General features: G+C 41.5%; 1 protein-coding gene and 1 long non-coding RNA gene across 4 annotated transcripts in view; one reads left to right on the plus strand and one right to left on the minus strand.

Moving 5' to 3' along the window:
* Positions 1 to 24820, plus strand: part of CRADD (CASP2 and RIPK1 domain containing adaptor with death domain) — an 81397-nt gene extending 56577 nt beyond the window's left edge. For both annotated transcript variants that reach the window (XM_038153144.1, XM_038153145.1), the window contains exon 3: positions 20304 to 24820. In XM_038153144.1, coding sequence (XP_038009072.1) covers positions 20304 to 20599 — 296 coding nt within the window. In that variant the 3' untranslated portion in view covers positions 20600 to 24820. The remainder of the gene's footprint in view (positions 1 to 20303) is intronic.
* Positions 970 to 20285, minus strand: LOC119707765. Of its 2 annotated transcripts, XR_005258849.1 has the most exons (3): positions 10226 to 20285; positions 7759 to 7882; positions 970 to 6969 (listed from the first exon to the last, which is right to left on the minus strand). It is a non-coding gene; the product is annotated as an uncharacterized LOC119707765 (long non-coding RNA). The 2 variants fall into 2 exon arrangements; XR_005258848.1 differs by having other exon boundaries at positions 970 to 7882.
* Positions 24821 to 24931: the final 111 nt, after the last annotated feature.

Here is a 24931-nt window from a genome sequence, read left to right on the forward strand (position 1 = left end):
TTTCATTTGTTCAGACGTCTGTGGAACCTTCAGCCGTTTGAAGCACTTTTCTTTTTCTCTTTTTTAGCACGCAGCACAGTGCCTTTCATCAGCATCTTTTCCCTGGAGTGTTGTTTGCATTTGCCTGTTTCTCTCCAGAGCTTGCTTACTTCTGAAGCCTGAAGTGCTCAGCTTGCAGTATTGGAGCAAGTCGCCCACTCTGGGACAGTCACAAGATACAGAACTAGTCTTTTCTCATTTTTTTTCCTTTGCTACCTTGTCAGGCTACAGCATTTCCTGCAAGATGACACATCAGAGTAGACAGCTCCCCTGACTTCTCAGGGGGTTTCCCCTCAGCTTCCTGAGCCTCAGGAGAAATGAGCTTTTCAAAGCTCCTCTCAGCATCCTCTGAGGCTGTGTCAAAATTTTCCTCTACAGCTTGTATTTCTTGCTTGAGTGCTTCCAGCTGCTGGTCATTTCTTCCTCTAGTAAGATCACTTCTTTCTCAGTCATGCTTGACAAGAAGTTTGGAATTGTCTTTTCTTGAAATTGTCTTATCTTGATTAAGATATTTAGCTTGCATGGGTCTCAAGTGCTCTGTCTGTCAAGCAATTTAATGCTTAGTCCTCTAGTTCCCCCTTAAATGGCACACATCTCTGTCTCAAAAGCAGCTGGAGAAGAGAGAAAAATTTCCTTGCAGGCATTTTGTGATCTTGATAATTTGACAGGCATCAAGGGAATTGCAAGGGCTGCTTGTGAGAATCTACTGGGACAATATATGACTGCTTTCCATTGCCATGGTGCTCAACACCATCCCTCTCTCTTTCCTCAGCATCTTCAACCTTAAGATCCAGAGAAAGGCTATAAAGGAGAAATGAAGTTACATGAAAATCATAATGCAGTGTCTGAGCATTATCAGACATTGGACAGGTTACTTTCCTTCATTTGGAAGGAACATCTTAAGTAAAGTGAGTATTCATATGCGTGAAACAGACTGGCAAGATGAACTTTATTGCTATAAATATTCCCAAGGCATCTACCCCATACAGTTTTTTCGGATGTTGCTGGCAGGTGGTCTTGTGTGAGAGCTTTGTTGAGCTTCTCTGTCTGCAAGGAGGCATCTTGAAAGGGCTACAATGGAGGGGTGAGGACAGTTTTTCAGTTCCAAACTGAAGTATTTTAATGTAAGCTTACTTAAAAGCAGTAGTACCAGGCAGGAAGAATTTTACAAGCTGCACATGTGTTTTTCTGTTTGACTTCCCATGTGTAGGTTGCAGTATTTACTGATGTTCAGTGATGGTGCCAGAGCCCAAATTTGGTTTTTATCATAGAATTTATATTTTATGGTCACAAAAGGTGGAACTTGGAGGGAGACCTTTTACAAGGACATGTTGTGACAGAACAAGGCTTCAAATTGAAAGAGGGTAGGTTTAGATTAAATATTAGGGAGAAATTCTTAGTAAGAGTGATGAGGCAATGGAACAGGTTGCCCAGAGGTGTTGGGGATTCCTCATTCTTGGAAGTGTTCAAGGCCAGATTAGATGGGGCTTTGAGCGACCTGATGTACTGAAAGGTGTCCCTGTCCATGGCAGGGGGGTTGGAACTATATCGTCTTTATGGTCCCTTCCAACCCAAACCATTCGATGATTCTAACTAGATTGGCCACTTTCACTTTCCTTTTTAGGGGTTATTTTTAAAGTGTTTCACTTTCTGGCTCCCCTCCATTTGACCTGTGGTGTAATGTTTGGACTAGAGATGCTTCTGGGGAAACATTAAATCCAAACAAACTCCTTTCCACCCTGTTTTTCATGAAATCTTTCTTGGATGGTCACTAAAGTTCTATTTTTCCATTACATTCTCTATTAAACACAGACACGCACTAGAGATCTCATGGTTAATAACTTGCCCAAACTAAGCAATTTAAAATGCTTTTTTTGTTTGTTGTATTTTGGAAGGCAGTTAGAAAACCCTGTGGTGCTTACTTGTTTTGTTTGTTTAATTTTTCTTTGTTTTGGGAATTTGGAGGAGGGTTGTGATTTTTTGGCTTTGCTTTGTTTTTCCTGAGGATGAGATGGAAGAAGTGAGGAATTGGAAACACTGGAAATCCTCGGCAGAGTAAATTTTTCCCCTTGGTAGTATGTCTGGAAATGAGAAGAGACGAGTTGTTAAAGGGTTGGTCTGTTATACTGTGATTTATGGAAACTTTCAGCAGTGACAATGCTTTCAATCGTACCTAAGGACATATGAGTTCCTCCTTTCACAGCAGGCTGATGTGTTAGGTGTTCCTGCAGCCATACAGACCGTGCAGATGCCATACAGGCAAGCTCTGGGACCATTTTGAAGAGATATCTTCACTTTTGTAGGGAATGCAGCAAAAGCAGAATGAAATATTTAGATCTCACTATCAGGCATTTAATAAATTAGCCCTTGATTACTGATTCTTCACTAGGTATGTTCCAGTAAAGAAGCAATGAAGGTCAGGAATGGAAGAGGTGAGGGGACTAAATGATATGGGTGAACTGATGTGAAGATTTTCTGTGGCTTTGATCTGCCTGAACCTTTGCTGAAGCCTGGCTTCCCGAGAAGTTGTGTTATTTCTCTATCTTGCTTTATCCATACTTTATTAATTTATTTCATGTCTCATAATTTCATCAACTCAGGATACTATAAAATCTCTGCTTGCTTTGCCCATGTCTAACATATCTATCATCTTCCTCCCCACACTCCACACCTGGGATAACATGACAAGGGGTCTCCTCATGTCTTCACAGGCTGCCTTTGTGTCAGGGTCATTAAATCAAATAGTTTGCTTTGTATCCTATTGTTGGATAAAATATGTATTTCATATGTTGCTTTGGTAGTGCAAGCATCTTATGAGACATTCTTCCTGCTGGACTGTTTTTTCAACAATATCTGGTTTGAGTTGATGAATCTGAGAACTATAATCTGTATTTTTATTATGAGCTTCTTGGCACTGATGTGTAATAAATTTACTTCGTTACCCTATCCAAGAGAAATACTGCTAAGTTGAGGGTCATGAATGTTTCATATCAATATCCTGTCTTTAATAAATCCTAGTAACTTCTGCAAAAAATCTGTCTGCTTTCTGTTTTGGGATATTCAGGAAGAAAAATATGGAAAAATGAAATATGTTAGTCTGAGACTTCCTAGCTTTTCAGTGCCTCTGTCTCCTTTGTCTTCCTAGTAGATACCTCCAGGATGTTCTAACTCAACTGGGCTGGAGCTGAGCCCAGGGACGGAATGGGCTTGGTCCATCCATACTTACTGGGACTCACTTTCCAAAATGTTTTCCCTTCTAGCATTTTAAAATTTCTACACTCTAAATCCTAAATTCTTTATATATAAGAGCTTCATACCCAGTCAAATATTTTCTCTCCATGACAGTGGCAAGCAGAAGACAGTATGAGATTGGTAGGCTTGTGGAGTAGTGGCAGAAAACCTACGTGATGGGAGCCATGTGGTGTGTCTGGCATGTGGCACATGACTAAAGCCTGCAGGCACTGCTGGTGGGAGTAGTAAAAGACTTTCTCAGCATAACATTGCCTGGTCCTTAGACTCTGCTAGTATTCCTGTCTTTCCAACAGGCTGACATCTATGCTGGCAGCTTGTTCTGATTTGCTTTGTTGGGGGTGGACAAACAACCCTCAGGGTGAGCTGATGACTTTGCAGTGTGTTCACCTAAAGTGAAAGAAAGTAGATGAAATAAAAATGTATTAGGACTGTATGGTTTTATTCAGGTCAGTTTCAGGAGATGATCCATGGGGCCCCTGCTGGTACAAAAACCTGGTACAGGGGAAGATTACATCTTGCTGTACATCAATAGGTGTAACACCACCTGTTATCCACACCTAAAACTCAAGCTATGTTCTCATAACAAATGAAAGCTATGGCACAGAACTTTCCAAAATGAGCTGTGATACCAAGATTTCAGTTTACTTTGGAAGATGCTACCAGGATGTAATTTCGTAGGTGGGTTTTCTGGACTGTTACAACTTGTCAAAACACACTTCAATCAGTCAGATTACTGGAATTCCCTGGGGGAAAGCAGCCTTCAGAGGAATTAAAAACATAGTATAGCAGCACAAATAGTTTTCTTGCCTGTTGCATAATAGGGTGATTTGCTTGGTTATTCCATGGTTGGTCCTTTCCATGCTGAAAGAAGTATTTGGAAACAATAGTCTAGACTACACTTAATGGCCTGATCTTTTTTGAAATCACATTTCCAAGTGAGGGAAGAAACCAAATTAAGGTGAGCATAGGGAATTTCCTAATCATCTCATACCCTGAGAAAAAAGATTTGCTGTTTATATGGAAGACAGGAGGCATGATTTTGCAATTACAGCATATGACAAAGGCTCCAGAAATCCTGAGTTTTTAGTTCCACCATAGATCTGTCTACCATTCCCTCCTCTCCCTGCCCTCTCCTTTTTTAAAATTGGTCTAGGAGGACCTTGGAGTCTTGTGAGGAAGGAATTACGTTGTCTGATGTTGCAGAATATCAGTACCCCTTGGTTTTGTTCTGCAACACACCTAGATTTCCTCCCACGAACAACAGTAGGGCGGATCTAGAATCAGACCATTGTGTGGGTGGGGGTGCAGGACACTTCATGTGCTGTATAAATGAAGACATTACGTGTTAGTATTGCTTCAGACAGAAAATGTCTACAGTGTACATAAACTACCCTTTGCTTTGGGAAATGGGACTGACAGATATTAAAACCTGAAGCTCATGACTTTATCGCTCGTTGTTTGGTATGCTTTTCAGCTCACAGAGCAATACTTTCCCACTCTAAATGCAGCTTATCACTCAAAAATCAGTGGTGCTATTGCAGTTGCTGTGACAGCCCCTGCTTTGAATGAGATATTCTGTATGGAAAGCAGCAATTCCACACAGCACAGCTCAAGGCTCACTGAAGCAAAGAAGGACTGCTGGCTTGGCCGATGCATGCTTCGTGATGCTTAATTTGGGCTGACACCATAACATCTGACCCAGTGGCGCTTTATTGCTGGTGTAGGGTTGCTGTGTTCCAGCTCCAGTTGCTGGATCAACATTTGCTGTTGGTCTGCTGAGAAGTGCATGTGTATCCACGCAGTTGGGGTGTTCCTTCCGCTATTTCTAGGAGCAAGCAAACGCAGAGGTATGGAGGAAAGAGAATGCTGGTTGTTTATCCCCAGAACTCATCACGTTTCCAAGAGCTGTGTTTGTGTTGGTTTGTCTGGAACCTGTGCCAATGAGGTCACAAGATTGGATTTCCACTTGTTTCATGTTGTGTAGATAGTTGTTGAGTTTCAGGAGGCCAACACCCTGCTGCTGGGTCAGGGTGGCATGGAGTTACATCTTGCTGTGCTAGTGAGCCCTGCTGTGCTGTCAGTAGGAAGGATACCCAAAGGAATCTATGCTGCCCTTGGAGACTCTGCTGGAAGGGTCCCAGCCATTTAACAACCTAGCCTTATAGGACATTCCTGGACAAAAATATATGAAGAAACCCCAGCTGATAAAGGAATAAACTAAATAAGTGTGTGTTTCTGTCACTGTCTTTTCTGTAACAGTCTTGCCTTATGTACTTGCTGTTGCATATGAGATTTGGGCTAGTTTCTGTGTCAAAAGTTTTTTAGGGGTGATGTGGTACAGCTAGAGTGATGGGTTGCCTTCTACGCCTGGTAGTGCAGGCTCTGTACTGAGTGAGTTTCTACCTGGGAATGCAAATTTTCATGGTAGTCTCAAAAAGCCCCCAGCAAAACAACCCTTCAACACTACCACCACCATAGTTAGAGCAGGAAGATGGTTGTAGGTAGATAATTTAAAATTGTGTCATGTCAGTTATATAGTCCGGCTAGGTATATGCTCTTGTAATATCAAAAATAATACTTTGAAGGAGGAAATTAGGGAGATGGCTATTTTTGCATTGGTAAAGCGAGCAGCAGTCTGAAAACAGCTGGGGGTTGGTTTGGCAGCAAAATCTTAACCCAGCAGCCGTCATGCTTTGCCATCTGCTCAGACAAAGCACACGTGAAACAAGGCTGACTCCTGAGTTGACACCAAGACAGTGTGTGGTATGTACACACACTCTCTTCTTGTCAGAGACTGAAGGGGCCCAAACCTGCTCAGAGCCCTGCCCATCAATGCCATTGGAAAATCAGTGGCCTCAGCACCTTTTTCTTCTCCACTACCAGCTGCACCCATCTGTGATGCTCTCTCCATGCATGGGAAGCCTCTGCAGCTTTTGACTGCTCTGGTCCCCTCCTTGCTCACCAGTGCTTTCCTCCCTCCTTCTCGAACATGTGGAGGCTTTGGGAATTAACACTGGGAAGTGCAGAGCCAACTGGCAGAAGGAAAGCCTGACAAGCTGTGCATCTACGCTGGGATATGGGGTTTGATTTATACAACTGAAACCCTGAAAAGATGTTTGAAAAGATTCAGCCCAAGAGAAAAAATCAAGCTGACCTCTTTGCCACACAGCTGGAATCTGTGCTAAGTGGAACAGAGGTATCAGGTCTCTGCTACCTTCCACACAAAATGACAGTATTAACTGGACCCTTATTTGGGAAATTTTAAATTTAAAATATGGCTTCTGAACCCTACTGGGCCAAAACAAAACAAAACAAAGAAACAACCAAACAAAACAAACCAGAAAAAGCTCACTCTTGGTGGAAAATTTTTGTGGGTTTTTTTCCAGCAGAAGCTGAGGAAAGCATTATTCTCTGTGTCACTCTCCTTCTGGCTCAAAAAATGGGGGAAGAAGAGAAAAAGTTGGAGAAAGAAGAGAAAAAGAAGAAAAACAAATGTGTTTTTTAAAAGTAGGAGGGGATTTTTGTCATGGAAAAACTTGCAACATACCTTTGACAGACAAGTCTACCTATCCAGCAGGAGGGCTCCTTGCCTGCCCAGCATGGGTTGGGCAACAGACCAGCTGCCTTTCTGTGGTGGGCAGACGTGGTGGTAGCATGGTGTCCCAGCTCCAGAATCCTCTAGCAATTGCAACATAAGGCAGGGAAGAGAAGAGAGATTGAGAAGGTGGCAGAAGGTGGGAATAGACTAAGTCAGTGCTAAGAATAAGAGGCCAAAAGGAGTCTACATTGTGAACTGTCCTGGAAAACCGATCACTTTGTGTAAATGCAGACATCAGAATTTGATTCAAAGGTATGTTTTTCCATATTAAACCCAATGCCTTAAAATTCCATGTGAAGCAGCTGGCAGAGTAGAGGTGAGGTGCAGATATGTACCTATTTTCCATAACATCTCAGCCTTTCTAGCTCAAATAGCAACTGACCCCTTTGGTTGTCTGCTCCCTTTTTTATCAATACCTTAGTGGATTTCCATATTCCAGTATGCTCACTTCCTTACTCAAGATTATTTGGGACAATCTACTATTGACTTTTCTGGGACCTGGTCAATTAAGTCTTTGATTAAAACTGCAGAGCTGAAGCATGGCTCCATCAGCATCTGAAGATGGGCACCTTTCAAAGCTGTGGTCATGAGTAGGAAATGCAGGACAGATGAGCTGCTGGGTTGTTGGCTCCTCTGGTGCTCTTCCTTTTTCACCTGTGCAGGCCCAGCTCTTTGGAGTTATTTGACCATAATCATGGCAATCTGTGTACATAACCTAACACATACATAGCCTCTTGCACAACCCACACCTGAGACTGCGAACTCCCCTCCCTAAGTGTTGTGTTTAGCAGAACATCTCCCCTCCCAGTCACACGGGGAGCACCCAGACAGTGCAGCGTGGAAGCCATAAAAGACAGTAGTTCACATACCAGAAAGGCTAGGAGGCTGATGCTGCAGGGTTCCTAGAAAGCCTGGGATGGTGTATAAATGAGGTCATAGCTAAAACATCTTCAAATATGTTTCTAAAGCAAATGTTGCACAATTAAATTAAGGCTGCAGAGGAATAAAAACATAGAGATGGATTTGTTTTTCTGTTGAGCAGCGCAAAGATGTTGTATTTAATGGTTCCCACAGAAAAATGTGAACTTCAAAATTAAAGCCACAGCTGTGTTGTCAGTCAAAGAAAGTATATTGGATTGGAACATACAGAGCTGTAGACCACTGTGTAACACCTCAGGAGTTCTCACCTTCTCTTTCTAGCAGGGATACGTCTTTTCCTGGCCTTTCTGGTTTGATCTAATGTGGACATTCATGCAGTAATTATCTTTTTTCTCAGGGTCAGAGACTGATAACCACTAGAGCTGTGCTGCAGATTGCTTCAGCTGCTTCCTGCTGTCCCTGCATGTAGCTCTGCTCTTACTTGATATTCTCAAGTGGTGTTCCTGAGGGTCTTTAAAAGAGTATTCTGTGGGTTTACAGAGCTACAATTTTTTTCCAGTTGCGTCTCTGAGACATTTTTCTATGTTGCTTGAAATTCCTTCATCAAGCTTTTGTTCAGCTGTTCCAAACAGACTTGCTCCCTGTAAAATCTGTGCTCCTGCCTTACTTGCAGACACACAGGCATCTTTGGTTGACTGAGTTTCTCTACTTTCATGTGGAAATACTTGCATGACACAAAGAACCGTATTAAAAATGGCTTCTACTTTCCTTGCTTGGTTTACAGAGGGGGTCTGTTGAGTCTCTTTGTCAAATGCTTAGGACCTGGATTGTTTAAAAAGGAGATGTGGCTTCTTGAGGTGATGTCAGGATACTAGTCCCAAGTCTCACAATCTGCCTGCACAAAGCTTCCTGAAAGCAGTAAGGCTTTTTACAGTTTTCAGCTTGACTATTCCCATTTACTTGGCAATTTTGGACATGAAAACCTTTATACATGTATAAATGCCAAGATGCCTCAAGCAAGGATTTTTCGTGGGGTGCCTGAAGTTCTCAAATGTCTCAAATATAGTATAAATATCACTATGTAATGCCTAGTAAATAGCATGTCTTGAAAAGCCTGAGTTGTAGCAGTACCTTCATGTTCTTGTCAACATCTTTGGAGTAGATAAGAAGCCCCCATTTTCAATCAAAAAGACTAAATAAAGATACTTAAATAGGTCAGTCTTGTGGCTTTAGCATACAACTCCTAGGCTTGGTAACAGACTTAGAAAGCTCGAATCTCCCAAGATCAGAGAACACCGAAGAATTGCAGCCAAATTTTCATCTGTCTTCTGCACTTGGTGCTTGTGAACTTGCACATGAACCCTCTGTCATTAGGATATTTCCACACACTAAAGTGCAATGGAACGCCTAGTTAGGTGGGTGGGCACTGTGTGGTTTGTACACAGCACGGCTGGGTTTTCATATGCTGATGTGGTGGGGAGGAAGGGAGGAAGGAGGGAAGGAGGGAAGGAAGGAGGGAAGGAAGGAGGGAAGGAAGGAGGGAAGGAAGGAAGGAAGGAAGGAAGGAAGGAAGGAAGGAAGGAAGGAAGGAAGGAAGGAAGGAAGGAAGGAAGGAAGGAAGGAAGGAAGGAAGGAAGGAAGGAAGGAAGGAAGGAAGGAAGGAAGGAAGGAAGGAAGGAAGGAAGGAAGGAAGGAAGGAAGGAAGGAAGGAAGGAAGGAAGGAAGGAAGGAAGGAAGGAAGGAAGGAAGGAAGGAAGGAAGGAAGTTGTTGTTGCTAAAATTTTCAGCATTATGAAAAAGAAACTCTTGATTTCTTTTGATTTCTTTCTCTTGTTTCTGAGTTTGTAGAACCTCAAAGATGTTTGCTTAAGCAAAGAAAAAAATCCTTTTTTGAGATTAGCTTTCCATTGTTACCCCTAAGAGGTTCCTGTGATGTCAGTTGTCAAGGAAATAACAGCCCTGCTGTCTTGTTTGTAGCAGGATTTCAGGTTTAGTTCCTTCAGGGACACAAACATCGCTTGCATTTCTGCATCTCTGGGACAGAAGAGATTTCTCTAGTTTTTAGTTCTGCCTTTTGGTTTTGTTTCAGCCTTACTTAGATTAGACATAGCTGTGCAAAAATCCCAAACCAAGTAAAACAAATCTTTTATGGTCTGCCGATCTTCCAGCATTTTCATTCTGGTGTTAAAACATTTTTATTTCTGATTCGTTAGGAACAAAAGGCAAAATGATTGACATTTCAATTCTAGATCAAAGTCTGGCAGCTAGTAGACTACAGAACTATGAGGGAAAATGTTCTCTATGCATGAGACATGAAAATTAATTGTTTAAGCAAAATATTTTTTCAGATGTTTAGGTTTTGCATATGAATCATCCCACTAATACTAGCATAAATCTTCTACAAATCGCCTAAGTAATGCAAATATTTCCCAATACCTTGTTTAATTTTGAACTTACTTCAGTTCCTTTGGCAAAATGCTATTCCTGAGTGAGTAGAAAAGTAATTGGGTCCTCAGCCCTCGAGTGCATGGTTGCAGCTGTGAGTCATCTCCTTACTTTCCGTGCTGTCTTGGGATCTCTAATGACTGCAGAGGATCAGCGTGTTGTGTCACCCGGCACCAGCCATGTCACAGGGCAGCCACGAGCCCTGCAGCTGAGCACATGGTGCAGGGTATTATGTCACTGCTGACTCGAGGGGGGAAAGAAGTGCTCATCCAGTCCCTGCTGGCGTAAAGCGCTCTCTGAGCTAGGACCTCGGTTTCGGAAATTACTTCACCCATGCTCCCATTTTCACCCTTTTCATACCAGGGTCAAGTGACAGATCCATGACCTGAATTTGTGGAAATGAAACTTTAAAAAAGGAATGAATTTGACTTGCATCAAAGACTTTCATATATTCTAATTAAGATTTTGAAAAATTAGGGGAATTTGTGTATAAATACATACATACATACTACATACATATATATACATATATATAAATATACACACACACATATATATATATGCATGTACACACACACACACACGCATTCTCACATTTGCTTTATAGAGAACTAAAAGTCTTGTGGCTGTGACCTTCTAAAATTACAGCCCTATTGGAGAGCTGAAATTGCTGTTGGACAGTATGGATCTGTGTAACCAGCCATGAGATTCCAAATTGGTTTCTTGCGTATCTTCAACTCACTCGGCACTTGAGAGGGCTGGTTGTGATGCTAAGCCTCCCATTCATCTGAAAATGGAGAGAAGGAGGTGATGCCACCTCAAGCCCTCCTTCCTGATGCTCGTGGAAAGCTCTGTCTTCTGACTCAGGCTGCTGAATTGCATTTGGCAAGCCAGGCATAGCAACTGATGGTAGCTGAGCATTGTATTTTAATACTACTACCTTTTTTTTCCTGTGGATTTTGAAATGTTAAAAAGTCTACTAAAGTTCATAAGCAGTTAGACCACTGATACAAAAAATGGAAGAAAAAAGAAACCAGCAGGGGTCTACGTCCATGTTGCTTAGTGCATTTTGTGAAGTGTTTTACACCTATGCAAAATGTCTTTAAAAAGACATTAAACAAACCTGTTGCACTTTGTTTATTTGTTTTGCATGGATGTAAGTGATTAAATGAAATGCCAAGCAGTGGAGGATTCAGCAGAATGATAATACTGTTTTAGCTTGCTCTGCGTGGCTTGTTCTATTAATACATGTTTGTGGTCAGGAAGGAATGCAGTCTCACTTCGCTATAATATGTGCAGTATTAATTTTGGTTTGACACCTGCCAGGCAAAGATCCTCACCAGCCAAAGGCATTCTTCACAACCCAGCTCCATCTGTTGTGCAGATCTTTGATTCTGATATTTCTAATGACTTGAGCCAAAGCAAAAAGAAGAGCCAACTTCAAGGAAAAAAAAAAGTCTTGAGGAGGAATGAATAGTTCTATCAAAGCTAAATATAATGGCTTATTGTCACATTTGGTTTAAGTCCTGCAAGGGAAACATGTGTGATTAGTTTTGTTTTAGAAGAAAACAGTCCTTCATACTGGCAGTGTCATTGTTGTTGTTGTTACATGAAAGGAATATTGATAGCTGAAGTTCAAGCACATGATTTTATTGCTGAAATGCTGTAGTCTCTAGAAAAACTTCTTGATAGGAAAGTTTCTAGTAAAAAAAGTTTACTTACTTATTGTACTCAGCAGATTAAAAGCCTAAGGACTCTTTGATTCTTGCGTGCAAAGGAGCAGCAGGATTAACACTTGCCTCAGCTCTTTGAAAGACAGCTCAGGCTTTTTGAAATAAGCATTCAAGTAACGTCTGTCAAAAGAAGATAGCTTCCAATCCCTGACAAAAGTTGCATGATGATTTTGTCTACTCGCTGACAAAACAATCATTAATTGCTGCAGTTAGCTTTGTTTTTCACTTAGAGTGGGTGAATTAATCTGTCGGAGCTGCCCAACCCACAAGGATAAACATTTGCCTCCTATGATACCATGAGATGTCTACAACAAATATGAATGTGTTTTATGATCATCACAACTTCACACAATCACCTGCTGATCATTTATTTTTATTTGTGATAGTGTGGAGAAGAAACTTGACTCAGAAATTATGGCTCTGTGGGCATCAGATCTGTAATTAAGGGTTGAAAGTTCTCTATTATCAAGCAACATTCAATTTTCTAGGAACTGCAGAGCATTTAAAACTATATAGAAATGCAGTGACATACTTAAGAATTTGATTTTTTCAGCATTATTTGTAGGGTTGACTGCTGGTGTAACTGCTGGCATGTAAAACAAAAACTCTCATCTCTACTCTTTCAGACTGTCAAGTGTTTTTGTGCTGTCTAGTAGTTCCTGAAAGCTTGAATGTTCCACAGAACCTAACAATTCAGTAGATATTTCTTTTTTCCCTTAGTGTATTGCTGGATGCTGAACCTGTTCATGCATTTATATCAAAGGCACACTTGCAAAGATGCCATCATTAGCTGTGGTTTCAGTGCTCATGCATAATACTCACTTATGTATAACTTATGGTTTCAGTGCTGATGCATATTGCTAACTTATGTATAACAATATAGAAATTAATACGAAATATTAAGCAAATTTTACTTCTACTTCAGTGTCTGGAGCAACATCAAATGCGAGGTATAAAGCCACAGTATGATTAAATCTAATCCTGACTGTAATGTAGGGTCATCCTGCCTGAAAAGAGAGTAAACATGATATTATATTGTGTTTCCATTTACTTTGCATAGGGGCTCTTTTCCTTGCTTGCATCTGCACTGCCATTTATTTATGAAATTATTATTATTTGATCTCATGGTATGTAGTAGCAGAGAAATACTGTGTGGGATTGTAATTAATTTATTTTCATGGGAGACAAAATAACATCCACACTATTAACTGCTGAAACTTCCTCCCTGCTCTTTCCAGAAAAATGTGAACAAAGATGTGAAAACCCAATCTCTTTCAGTTCCTTGAACACAGGGATTGCTCTCTATGGCTTGAAAAGGATGGAAATTGAAGAGAGAATTACTTCATTTACAGTCTTCTCTGACAATCTCTTTAATATAGGTTAGTACTGAAGATTATCAGTATAGCAGAGATCTGTAGAGGTACAAAGCCTGTAGGAGAGATTAAAAAATGTTCAAGAAAACTATGTAGCTACTGAAGCTGAATAGTGGGAATACAACTGAAAACTTTTGTCATGAAATCTGAATGCTTATGTTTCAGATTTTAGCAGTCTGCTTCCACATCTGCAGCTACTAGGCAGTCCTTAGCAAGTGATAAAGAATATATGAATTAGCTGCTGGTACTGGGCCAAAATAGAAACATTTGTGTTCTTGAATTGCCTGTAGATTTACAAAATTTTATGCTGTTTTTCTTACCCTAATACCCAAAATGTACTTAATGTCACAAAGTGTGGTGTTTTAGAGCTCACAGAGGAGAAGAGCTGCCAACAAACGAAGATATATGTACTTTTTAATTATACCACTAATGCAGAGTCCCAGCAAGTTTTTGGCAGGAAGGAGCTGAATTTGGTACCTCGGGTGGACTGTGCTTCACTTCAGGGAAGTGCCATAGATTTGGTTACCAAAGGATCATGGTCACAATTTATTCTGCATATTGGCTGTCATATGTATGGTAGATTCCAATTTGTTAAAATAAGACAGAGAACTTTTAATGCAAGTAATAAAAGCCGGCACAATGGGGAAGAATGCAGCCAGTCTTAAAAATGTATTTCATATTTGCTTTCATTTTGATTAGTGCCTTTTGTAATTAAGATACTTGGAAAGGTACATTACCACAACGGAAGTATGCTTTAAAGTGTTTTATGATCACTAATTGACAGAAGTTGGTTTTATTCATGCAAATTCCGTATATAATGTTTGCATTCATCAGATCAGAAGTTACCAAATTACAGAGACTGTGAAGCATGACTACTCAAATAAACATAAAATTTTCCTGTCTGGCACTCCAGTCATTTATGGCTGCAGGTTGGCTTATGAATTTGAATGTGATGTAGGAAGACGACAGGCATTTGCCTGCAGTTTCACCTGTTAATAGAGTGTTGGGAGAGTACAGCTGAACAAAAAAGCAGCAGAGCAGCTGTACAAATGGAGACTAACTGTAACCTCCCATCTTCTTTTCTAACAAATCAAGCCAAGCCATCCCCTGCAATTACCCAAGAATTTATCTTTATTCCATCCTTCTCACCAGGATCTTCACCATAATATTGTGTTTTACTTCAGTGATCTGTAGCACTAACTGGGATTCCTCAAAATGCTTCTTCTCTGCTGTCCCTTTCATCCAGCATCTCTGGCAGCTCGGGGCGGTTGCAGCTTCCAGAAGTCTCCAGTCTCTCCATTAGTGGGAGCATTACGTGGTGTCCTTCAGTTCAGGTTCTGCAACCCCACCTCGCTGCTCATGACAGCCTGTCCCAACCTGATCTGCCAAGTGTTGTCTTTCTTCATGACACACTCTCACTGTTTTGCTCACTCCAAAGGGATTTTACTCTAAAGCAAATGTACCTGTTTATGTGCACATTGTTTACTGTTGGGACATTCAGTGAGTAAATAATTGCCTTGGCGACCATGCCCATTCTGTACCCAGTGCTGGCTCTGTGGCTCAGGCTAGTTGAATGAGTGGGCTGGAGGGAAGCAGAACCTCGCACTAGATTAATTATTAGGGATGTTTTCCTTTAGCTGAAGTGCCCTACATGCCACCGATGGCATGTTAGCCATGACAGTTCTGAGGAGCTTCAGCATCCCTTTTAGCTTAATTTCCTCTAGTAACCAGGGCCATGCACTCCGCTGCTGTGGGGTGTTGTGTGTATGCATGTACCCCTAGTAGCCTCTGAACCTCTTGTCCAAAATCAAGAAGCCTGTCTGTTTGCTGTTGAGACGCTTCATGAGCATCATGAGGATAGGTAAGCAGCTGGAGAAGACCTGAAGTCAGCCGTAGGATTCACATCCTAGGAGGAAAGTGAGGCTTCTTTGGTTCGCTGCTTGTAGAACCTCTTAATGTAACTTTACCACTTCTCAGGGAAGAACTGTTCTCCAGATGCCAGAAAAGATGATTAAAGAGGACTCTGAAATGTTTGCTTTGAACTCTTCAAAAATCATGTCGAGGATCTGATAAGAGGGTTAAGTGAAGAACAGTTAGCGTCTTGAGTCCAGATCACGAAGGACTCCATACACCTAGCGGCGGAGATGCTGAGGCCAGATGCACGCCCAAGCACTTACTCCTCTTTACAGTCCCATTCCAGTTATGCAGGGTCTGAAGACCACACTCTCTCTGACATGTTTCTGATGTGATTATATAAAAATTAGAGCACTTTTCTAGCATTTTGTTCCTGCCAAGGGCTCTTGCATGCTTCATTTCAGTGTACTGCTTGATTCCCAGGAGAGTTTTCTCTCAAGCAGGTGCTGTACTGGAGGCTAGGAAGCATTCTTGATCCTTCCCGGGGAAATCTTTATCTTTCTTCTGTAATGATTTACCAGGAGAAATGGAGTATGTCTGTGCACCTCAGCATTAGAATGTGCAGCTCAGAGATAGCTGGATTCCCCTTTCCTCTTCCAAGGCTCCTTCTGTCTTATCCAACAAGTATGCACATGGTCCTTTAGGTGGATTAAATACAGAGAAAGTGCTGGAAGCAGAGACTGGTCTGCAGAAATACCTTTCCCAACAGACAGATTTATTAGTTATTAGATAAAAGATGGTCCATAATATATCCCCGACACTTCAATTGTCTCCTGAACTGCCTGTGGCATTGTTCTTGTAGGATTAGGCAGCAACTGACTGATACTTTGGATTCAGGTGCAATTTCCATCCGAGTCCCTTTTACACAGCAGGGAGCAGAAACCAAAAAGTTGGGTTTGTGTCAAAATTTATTGACTTCGTAGGGGAGAAGTCTCTCTGAAACTCCAACAAATGCTTTTGGTCATGCGCAAAGAAGTCACATGTACATGGAGAAGGGTCCTTTAGATAAAACTGTAAGGCACTTTGGGCCCCAGTGGTTCTGAGGAATCAACTGGGTACTTCGCAGATCACCCAGAAAAGCCTCAGCCCTTTTGGCTGCTGTCTCCTGTGTGGGCTTTATCTTACATCCTCCCATTTGGGCCAAGTGGGACACAGCTGAGGTGAGTTTGTTTTCTGCCCCCCTGATTTTTCCAGTATCTTCTTGGTGTCTCCTACTTAAAGGTGTAGAGGTTCTGAAGAAAAGAAAATGCAAAATGGGGACTGTCTGTCTTTGCCCCATGTGGTTTTTGTATCTTTGTTATTGGGTGACTCTGTTTTGTCTGGTCTATATCTGTGATACTATTTATATCCAGCTCTGTTTCCTGTCCACACTCACCAGCACCATTGTAACTCTTGGTTTGTGCAGTGGCCTGGAAGTACAGATGTACACACAGGCCAGAAGCTGTCAACATCTCCTGTATTTTAACTGGAACTAGGATAAATATTAGTGTGGATGAGCTTCCTTCACCAGTGATGGGGAGAAGCACATTCCCTCATGCTACAGCTTTGAATCAAAGGAGCCACAGGTCTTTCTCTGGGTCAGTTTCATCTTCACAACCAGAGCAGAGAGTGTCCTTCCCATCTCCAGCCCTGTGGAAGGGGATTTTTATGGTTCCAAGAACCAGCTGGCTGGTGGCAGGAGAGCAGCTCTGCACCAGGCTGGCTCTCTCCCCAGCACAGAGCTGTTGGCTCCTCATTCCTCAGGATCTTAGCAGCTTCAGCATGAGCAGCGAGACTTCAGCCTCTAAATCTCTGCAGCGTGTGGCCCTGGCACCTCGCAGCCTAGACCATGCCCACAGCTGGACCGAGTGTTTCACTTGGTGCTCTCGTTGGAGGTGACAGCAGCACAAATTGCCTTCTCCAGAGCAACCCTCAACACCCTCTGGTGGTGCCCCAAGCCCTGCTTCTTCCACGTCTTCCCATGTTTAACAGTGCAGTCCTGGTTTTGCTAAACAGAAGCACATGCCTGACAGAAGCACATACACCTACTCATCGGACCCACCTAGAGCAAGAAAAACTTGACCTTTTTTTTTTTTTTTTTTTCAAAAATGAAGTCTCAGTATCCTAAAAGTACCTTTCAAAGGCAACTGCTGGATCTGCATAATTGAAACTTTTGTTCTAATCTCATTACCTCCTTCAGGCAGTCCCTGACAAGTGGAGATTATAAATGAGAGTTTTTAGTAAACATAGCTTAAAAAAGGTATCTTTATTATTTTCGCAACATATTCAAAGCAGTTTGGGCACGAGCACAGAGAACTCATTTCTATTTCACCTCAAATGCCATTATGTTTATTAAATTAGGAGTAGCATTAAACCTAGAACATATCCAGATCTTTTTGTGATTTTGCATTTGTCATAACTGAAAGATCTCACCAAATATTTCTCTATATCTCTAAATAACATTGCCTGTCATGTAATATTTATCTCCAATTTTCCTCAGTGTTTCTGTATCAGAGCTGAAAATGAGCTATCACAGAAAATAAAATGGGACTGAAATACCAGTCCTTTGTATTAAATTTAACATTTGGCTTCTGTCCCAGAGTTTTCCACATCCATATTAGAATCAGATGGTAGTGTAAGATGAAAAGATCTCCTGAATGGGTTTTATTCTGATCCTTATTAAAGGGCTGATAACAGACTGAAGGCAAGATACTTGTTGTAGTAAAAAAACCTGCCTAATATCGAAGGCTGGAAGGACAAGCTGATATGTATTATTGTTAGGCCTTCCTGCTTGATCACATTTCAGTACCATAAAATCATTCTGCTAGTGGATGTGACATATGAAAACTTCAGTGTGAGAGCAAAAAGCCCAGGCTGGCAGGTATTACTGCAGTGGGTACACAGTAGCTGACCATAGGCCAAAGAAAGGGTTTAATATCAAAAAGTATTGTTGGTGACAGCACAGTGTAGCTATATTTATATTATTCTCAACTATTTGCACTCATGAAAGACACTGCCTTGTCCTGAGTTGCCTGTGAAACTGGTATCACATCTGGTGTGACAGCATAGGGCAGCCCCACAGGTATTGCTCAGCCTTCTTCAGAAGTTGTGCATCCTCTGCCCTATCCACAAACCAGCACTTGCCCCAGATTCCTTTGGTAGTCTGGAGACAGCAGGATGAAAGAGACCTAAATATTCTTCAGAAAGCAATTTTGTCTTTACTCAAAGCAGCTTTGTATAGTTCTTGTGTATTGTTTGGCTGAAATTGTGCAAACATTTGCAGGCTCTGGGTCTTCTATGCAAAACCAATTACTTTTGATAAAATGAAGGTATGGTGCTTTCTGGAGTTTCTCTTCTGCTGTAGTGGAGACTGTGAGCATGATATGGGAGCTATAAATTAGATTTTGCAAAGCAGCATTTCTGTAGGGAGTCTGCTGCTTCAGACCAACAGGCTATAATCAGCATTTTTCAAGGGGATATTTTGCCTGTGTTTTGTTGCAGTGTCTTCAGCAAGAGAAGTAGAGCAGCAATTGCAGACTGCATTGACTCTTTGTTTCAGCTTTTGATCACAAAGGCTGTCGAAGAGCAAATATGCTTTTGTAGGTATTTTATGCTGCTTTTCTAAATGCACCTTTTTTAAGGCTGGCATGTGGTTTGAAATTATAGGCAGAGAATAATTTCACTGTCACTGGCTGTTTACAGCATCGACATCAACATTTGAGTTTATACCCAATGTTCCTTTTACAATCAGCGGAGAGAAATGTGCACATTTAGAGGAGCTTAGTTAATTAATCTGATTATTTTAGACATCTTCTTTCCAATGAAAGGGTTTGTATTTTAGAAGTGTCTATTTCTCTTCTCAGCAGTAATTAATCCTAGCATACTTAGTTCAGGAGATGTTACCTGTAGTTAGGTGAGCTGGATCCCACACAGCATGTTTCTGAATACTACTGTATTCTCACTTGGCTGCTAACACTGTATTAATACTTTTGGGGTTTTATTTTAATTATCAGATTATCCTAGGCAACAGAGATCAGTTGTGTATGCAAGAAAAGCTTGCTTCAGTCTCTACAAGATTTTTACTGCTGATAATTATAGCTATCTAAATGTTTCCTAGGAAGGCTGTTTTGGTAGTTGTATTGATCCTGTCCTCCTCAGGTACCAGTTCAATGTGAACCGTCTTTTTGGATGAAGAGTGCATTATCTTGGGTATGTGGACAATCCTAAGGGACTTAACATCAGGCAAAAATCTCTGAGAAAAAATGGGACCTCCTTCCATTCTCCTGAAAACATCTTCAAGGAGGTCAGATGAGTGGAGCTGTGGCACATGCATGCCTGATTTCAGGAGTGTTACAAGATCTGAGAAGAAGAACTGAGGGATAAGGAAGCGTAATTTGTATTTGTGAACAGGGTTGATGCCCTGTTCATTTGGGTTCACCTGAACCATGCTTATGGCTTCATTCAAATGGAGGAAAAGCCCTCAAGGCTGGTCTCCTCAAGATGAGTTTGCCATATATGACAGGGCAGAAAGGGTAAGCAGCATCTTAGGACAGAATTTCCTGTGAACAACCCTCAGAAAACAAAATAGTGTAATACCTATTAACTAAGGAATCAAAGTTGTTTCTGAAGTGTATAATGGAGTCCCAGAACAGGAGTAATAAGGTGGTATTATTGGTCCCATGTTTATCACTTGTCACTGTATCAAACTGGTGCAAGCACATTGAGGATGATGGCTGCTGGAAACAGCTTCCCTGAAAACCTTTCTTGTTGTCTACCCTGAAATCTAGAATTACTTCTGGAAGTCTGCTTTGGTGTACAGTTCTGATGTCTGGGTTACTGACATTGAAAACCACAAGGCTCCCTAGTATGCTCTACTGAGCATTAGTTTTCCTCTGATTAATCTTCTGGTTGATTATGTAATTAATTTTTCTAGGTAAATATGTATTCTGTTTCTTTAGTTAATTAATTCTTTTGCCTCAGCTTTGCTCATGCTTATTCCCTCCTTTGTCAAGGTCTCCCATTAACTCTTGCAGCGTTGCCTAGTGACACACGTGCTTTTTCTTTCTCTTTCCTTTTTTTTCTCTTTTACAGACTTAACTGAAGTTGCACCGTGCATTTTGGAGATGTCACCAACAGATCAGCAGTTGAACAAGCTGGCGAGGAGGCTGGGACCTGAGTGGGAGCATGTAGCTCTGTGCTTGGGTTTGTCCCATACTGACATCTATCGATGTAAAGTCAATCACCCTCACAACCTGCAGTCACAGATCGTAGCTGCGTTTGTCCTGTGGAAACAGCGTTTGGGGAAAAAAGCAACAATCCAAAGTCTGCACTCCAGTCTGATGGCAGAGGAGGTGGATCCTTCGGTGATACAGTACATGCTTGAGTGAAGCCATGCTATTTATTCAGAGCGTGCGCGTGTTTCGTTCAATTAAGTGAAGAGGATGGAAATGTGTGTTGAAGATCGGATGCTTCGTGCTGTAAAAAAAGTGGGGCTGGGAACTGTGATTTTATTAAGCTTAAACATTCCAGTTTTCTGTGGCATCTTGTGACTTGCAATTCTTTTCATGCCAGATTAATTTTTAGCAGGCATTAAAAAATGGATCACTCTTTCCTGTTCCCTTTTGTGCTATTTCAGTGGGGATATAGGGTGACAAAGTTCTTGCAAGCAGGCGGGCCTGCAGTGAGTTCAGCAAGGTTTTCAATTTCACTGAGGGAGTAAGACTTGGTTTAACTTATTTTCTGGACTATGTAAGAGCCTTTTTACTGCTGTTTCATGCTAGTTCCCTGATATTACAGCAAGAAATGAGACTAATCACCATTACTAATTTAACAATTTTACAACAGTTATTGCAGGTGGCTAATTTCACGTTTATAAAAGTTTCAGCACGTACAGTTTCTTGCTGGGATAGATGGCTGCCACTTTGGTCTGCCTTTGAAAAAGGCCCTAAGTGGAAGTGGCAGGAATGTAGTGTGCCTGTGAGGGTTTCTGCTATTATAATTTAATGGGTGTAGGTTTCTGCAGGCAGGTCCTATGTGCATATGCCTTGTCACAGGTGGGGAGTTCTCAGGGAAGACACACAGTAGAAAAGTGACCAGAAGTAGGCAAGAACCAGGTAAACTGAGAAAGAAGCAGCCTAAAAAAGGAGACAACTTCTAAGTGGTCCATGTTTGTCTCTGCTAATAAACTGGGAGACCTCGGGTGCCTGCGGAGTCTTTGAACTGTGCTCGCTATCCAGGCAACCTTGTTTCATGGTGAGGTCAAACATCCATAGGCACATTGCTCTGACCACTGCACACCCAACAGGGCAGTGAATTCTGCAGGTCCTTTCTGGTCAAGATGAACTTCCCACTGCTCTTCCTCCAGCTTCCCTCTAGCCATCCACCAGGCTCATTTGCTTTCTACCAGCTTTTCTGCACCTAGTGGGGGCAGCTTTGACATTTCTATCCTCTGTTCTTTGCCAGTGTAATTGTACCACCAATGAAGATAAGATTTTATGCAGAAAAACAGGGAAGCTTGTGCTCTTCTCCTCCTTACCTTCTGTCATGGAGATTTTATTCCTGCTGGGAAAAAATACTGAGATCTTTGCTGACCAGGCAAGGTGGAATCAGTCTGCAGGATACTCAAAGGCAATGGGAGTGACCAGATGCTCTCTGAGGCCTAATGATAAGAGGCAGAATGCATTTGAGTTCTCCCTGAGCAGTTTGCTGTACAGTAAATGATGAACAGAATTTTGATGCTGAGTTTCTAGGTCTGTTTATGAGCAAGCTACTTTAGACTGTTTCATCCACAGAGTCATTGCCAAAGAACTTCCCATCCTGCAAAATTTGCTCTAATTTCACAGCTTAACAGCCTTGTCTGAAGTTTTTACTGGGGCAAGAATGAACTTCACTGCTTTCCATTTTTTAAAATTTGTTCTTTTCATATGCAAACTTTGAAATACATGGGAAATTAGAAAAGACAAAGAGATTTTAAAGAAATCCTACATGCCTTGGTTTTTAGAAGCATAGAAAAGAAAATATATTCTGGCAGGATCTGGCTCCTGCAGGTTCTGAAGCAATCTGGTAATACTTTGGTTTTAATCTTCTGTATAGAGTTCCGACCTTCATAAATTGTGAATACTGCTGATATACTGTTATACCTCACTCAGATCTTAACTAGGCATATTCTACTTCCAGAGAATAACTATTTCAAAAATTCCAGATAAACAAGGTAAATTAACTTAGGGTTTGAGTTTTATTTTTTTCTGTTTCATGATGCTTTAATGCCAACATGTTCTTTTTTAGGTGGAAACCCATCCCAGAGCAGGTGTACAGAGATTTGGCAAATTCATATGAGCACAGCCCAGCACAGGGATTGGGATGAGAACTTTGAAGCAATTCTGACAATGAGATTGACAGGAGCATGGTTTTCATATTAGGGAAGAGAGGCAAAATAGTCTTCCTGGCAGCAGTTTGGAGGAAAAAAAGCTAGAGATGGTTGACAGGAGAAACTACTGAAAATGTGATGTAGAGGAAGAAGTTGACTCCCAGTGTCATAAATGTAAGTACCTTATCTTGCTCTGAACCAGCAAGGACTAAGTCTGAGCACAGACTGTGCTCAGTTCAAGGCAGTTCATCCCCAGTTAACCCAGAATGAGCACAGTGCTCCAAGGAGGCAACCAGTCTGGGCACTAAAGCAATGTAATGGGCACACTCACATGACCCTGGTGCCTTCTTCTCTGGGTGAACTTTGCATTTCATGATCTTCATTTCATTAAATTGTAGGATGGTTTGGGTTGAAAAAGACCTCGAAGATCATCTAGCTCCAACACATCTACCATGGGCACCTTTCAGTTTGCTCAAAGCCAAATCTCATCTGGCCTTGAACGCTTCCAGGAATGAGGCATCCAGACATATCTGGGCAATCTGTTCCAGTGCCTCATCATCTTCACAATTAAGAATTTTTCCCTAATACTTAATCTAAACCTACCCTTTTCCAGTTTGAAGCCACTCCTACTTGTCCTGTCACTACATGTTCTTGTAAAAAGTCCCTCTACAGCTTTGTTGTAGGCCCCTTTTAGATACTGGACAGTGCTGTAAGGTCTCTCCATAGCCTTCTCTTCTCCAGACTGAGCAGTCCCAGCTATCAGAGCCTTTCCTCATAGGAGAGGTGCTCTAGCTCTGTGGTCCTCTTGACGGAGCTTCTCTGGACTCGCTCCCGTACTTCTATGTCCTTCCTGTGTGTGGACTCCAGAGCTGTTAGCAGCACTCCAGGTGAGGTCTTACGAGAGTGGAGAAGAGGTAGAGAATCACCTCCCTCAATCTGCTGGCCGTGCTTCTTTTGATGCAGCCCAGGATATGGTTGGCCAGTGTCAGGTTATCCATAACTAATATACTTAGAGTCTTTTTAATGGTTAAGAAAACAACCTTCAGTAGATTTGAAATTTCATGCCAAATAAGGCTTCCTTTCAAGCCAGGTATCTGAGTATCTACTATGGGCCACTGGAAACCTGATGGGTGAGTATCATATCAGGTAATTTCTCCAACTTCTTCAGTGGGCTAAATGGTACAACTCTTGCACCTGCTACTAAAATTATAGGAGCCACAGCTAGACGAGGATTATAAAACCTGGCCTCTCATAGTGTAGAGAAAAGTATATAATTAATAATTTATGGTTGCTTTAACATTCCCAGGGCCTAAATGAATGCTGTAATACTTGCATTGCAAATATCGAAGGGAGAAGTTTACTTGTTTTATGAGATCGTTTCCATTGCTGATCTTTTTAAATTCATGGAAATGCTCCTATTAGACTCTTCATTTTTACTAAAGCTTGGTTTTGCACTACACAAATGCAGGGATACATTTAACTGACAGTAGTATTCCTTTAACCCAGTGGATTTTTCCATCCACTTAAAAATATTTTTCTTCTGTATGTAATGCTTTATTTTGCACAAGGATGCAATTAAGACAATTTAATTCTTCAGATGTATAGTAAGGCCTTTTATTCTCTCATAGAACACTCAGAAGATCTTAAAATGTTTATTTTTTTCTGCTAATTTAAGACCAAATGTTATTTATTTAAATCTCATGGAAAAGCTGTGACTTGACTATTTTTCAGGACTGAGGCAACTCAGTGAGTTCCCCCATCTCTCCCTTTGCCTCAAACTCCCTTTTGCCAAAGTTTAGGTGATGACAGGAGACTTGCACATGGGCTCCTGTCCTCCCTGCCCCCTGTGCATCCAGGACTGGTGCAGGGGCAGGCTGACTTCCAGGGGAACCCCAGTTCACCACTTGTGGTGAGGCGCGCAGCCCCTTTGGGCTTTGGGGTGGAGCGTGAGTTTGGCAAAGGTGAGCCAGCACAAACTGCTCTCTCATGTGTGCAGGTTTCTTAACCAATGTTGGAAAATCCTCACTAGTGAAACTGGTATTACTGCTATCTACTTATTTGTGGCAGACTTTAGGAGCTCCAAGACAGGAAAGCATAAATGTGGCCACTGCTGGAGCTTCCACTGAAACAGATGGTATAACTTCCAGTCCTTGGAAGAAGTCGTCATTGATTTTCTTCCTTGGTATCCAGAGGAGACTTTGACATCCCATTTAACTCTTCTAAGTTGTAAAGAAGCTCTATTAAAAAACTAAAACTAAAAAAAAACAGTTTTTTACTCTGGAAGTGTAGGTGGACTCTTAGCATGGCAATAGGCAAGACTGAAGAGCGCTAATTCTCACCTGCATAATGATCT

The sequence above is a fragment of the Motacilla alba genome, chromosome 1A, assembly GCF_015832195.1.
Source record: "Motacilla alba alba isolate MOTALB_02 chromosome 1A, Motacilla_alba_V1.0_pri, whole genome shotgun sequence".
Lineage (NCBI taxonomy): Eukaryota > Metazoa > Chordata > Aves > Passeriformes > Motacillidae > Motacilla > Motacilla alba.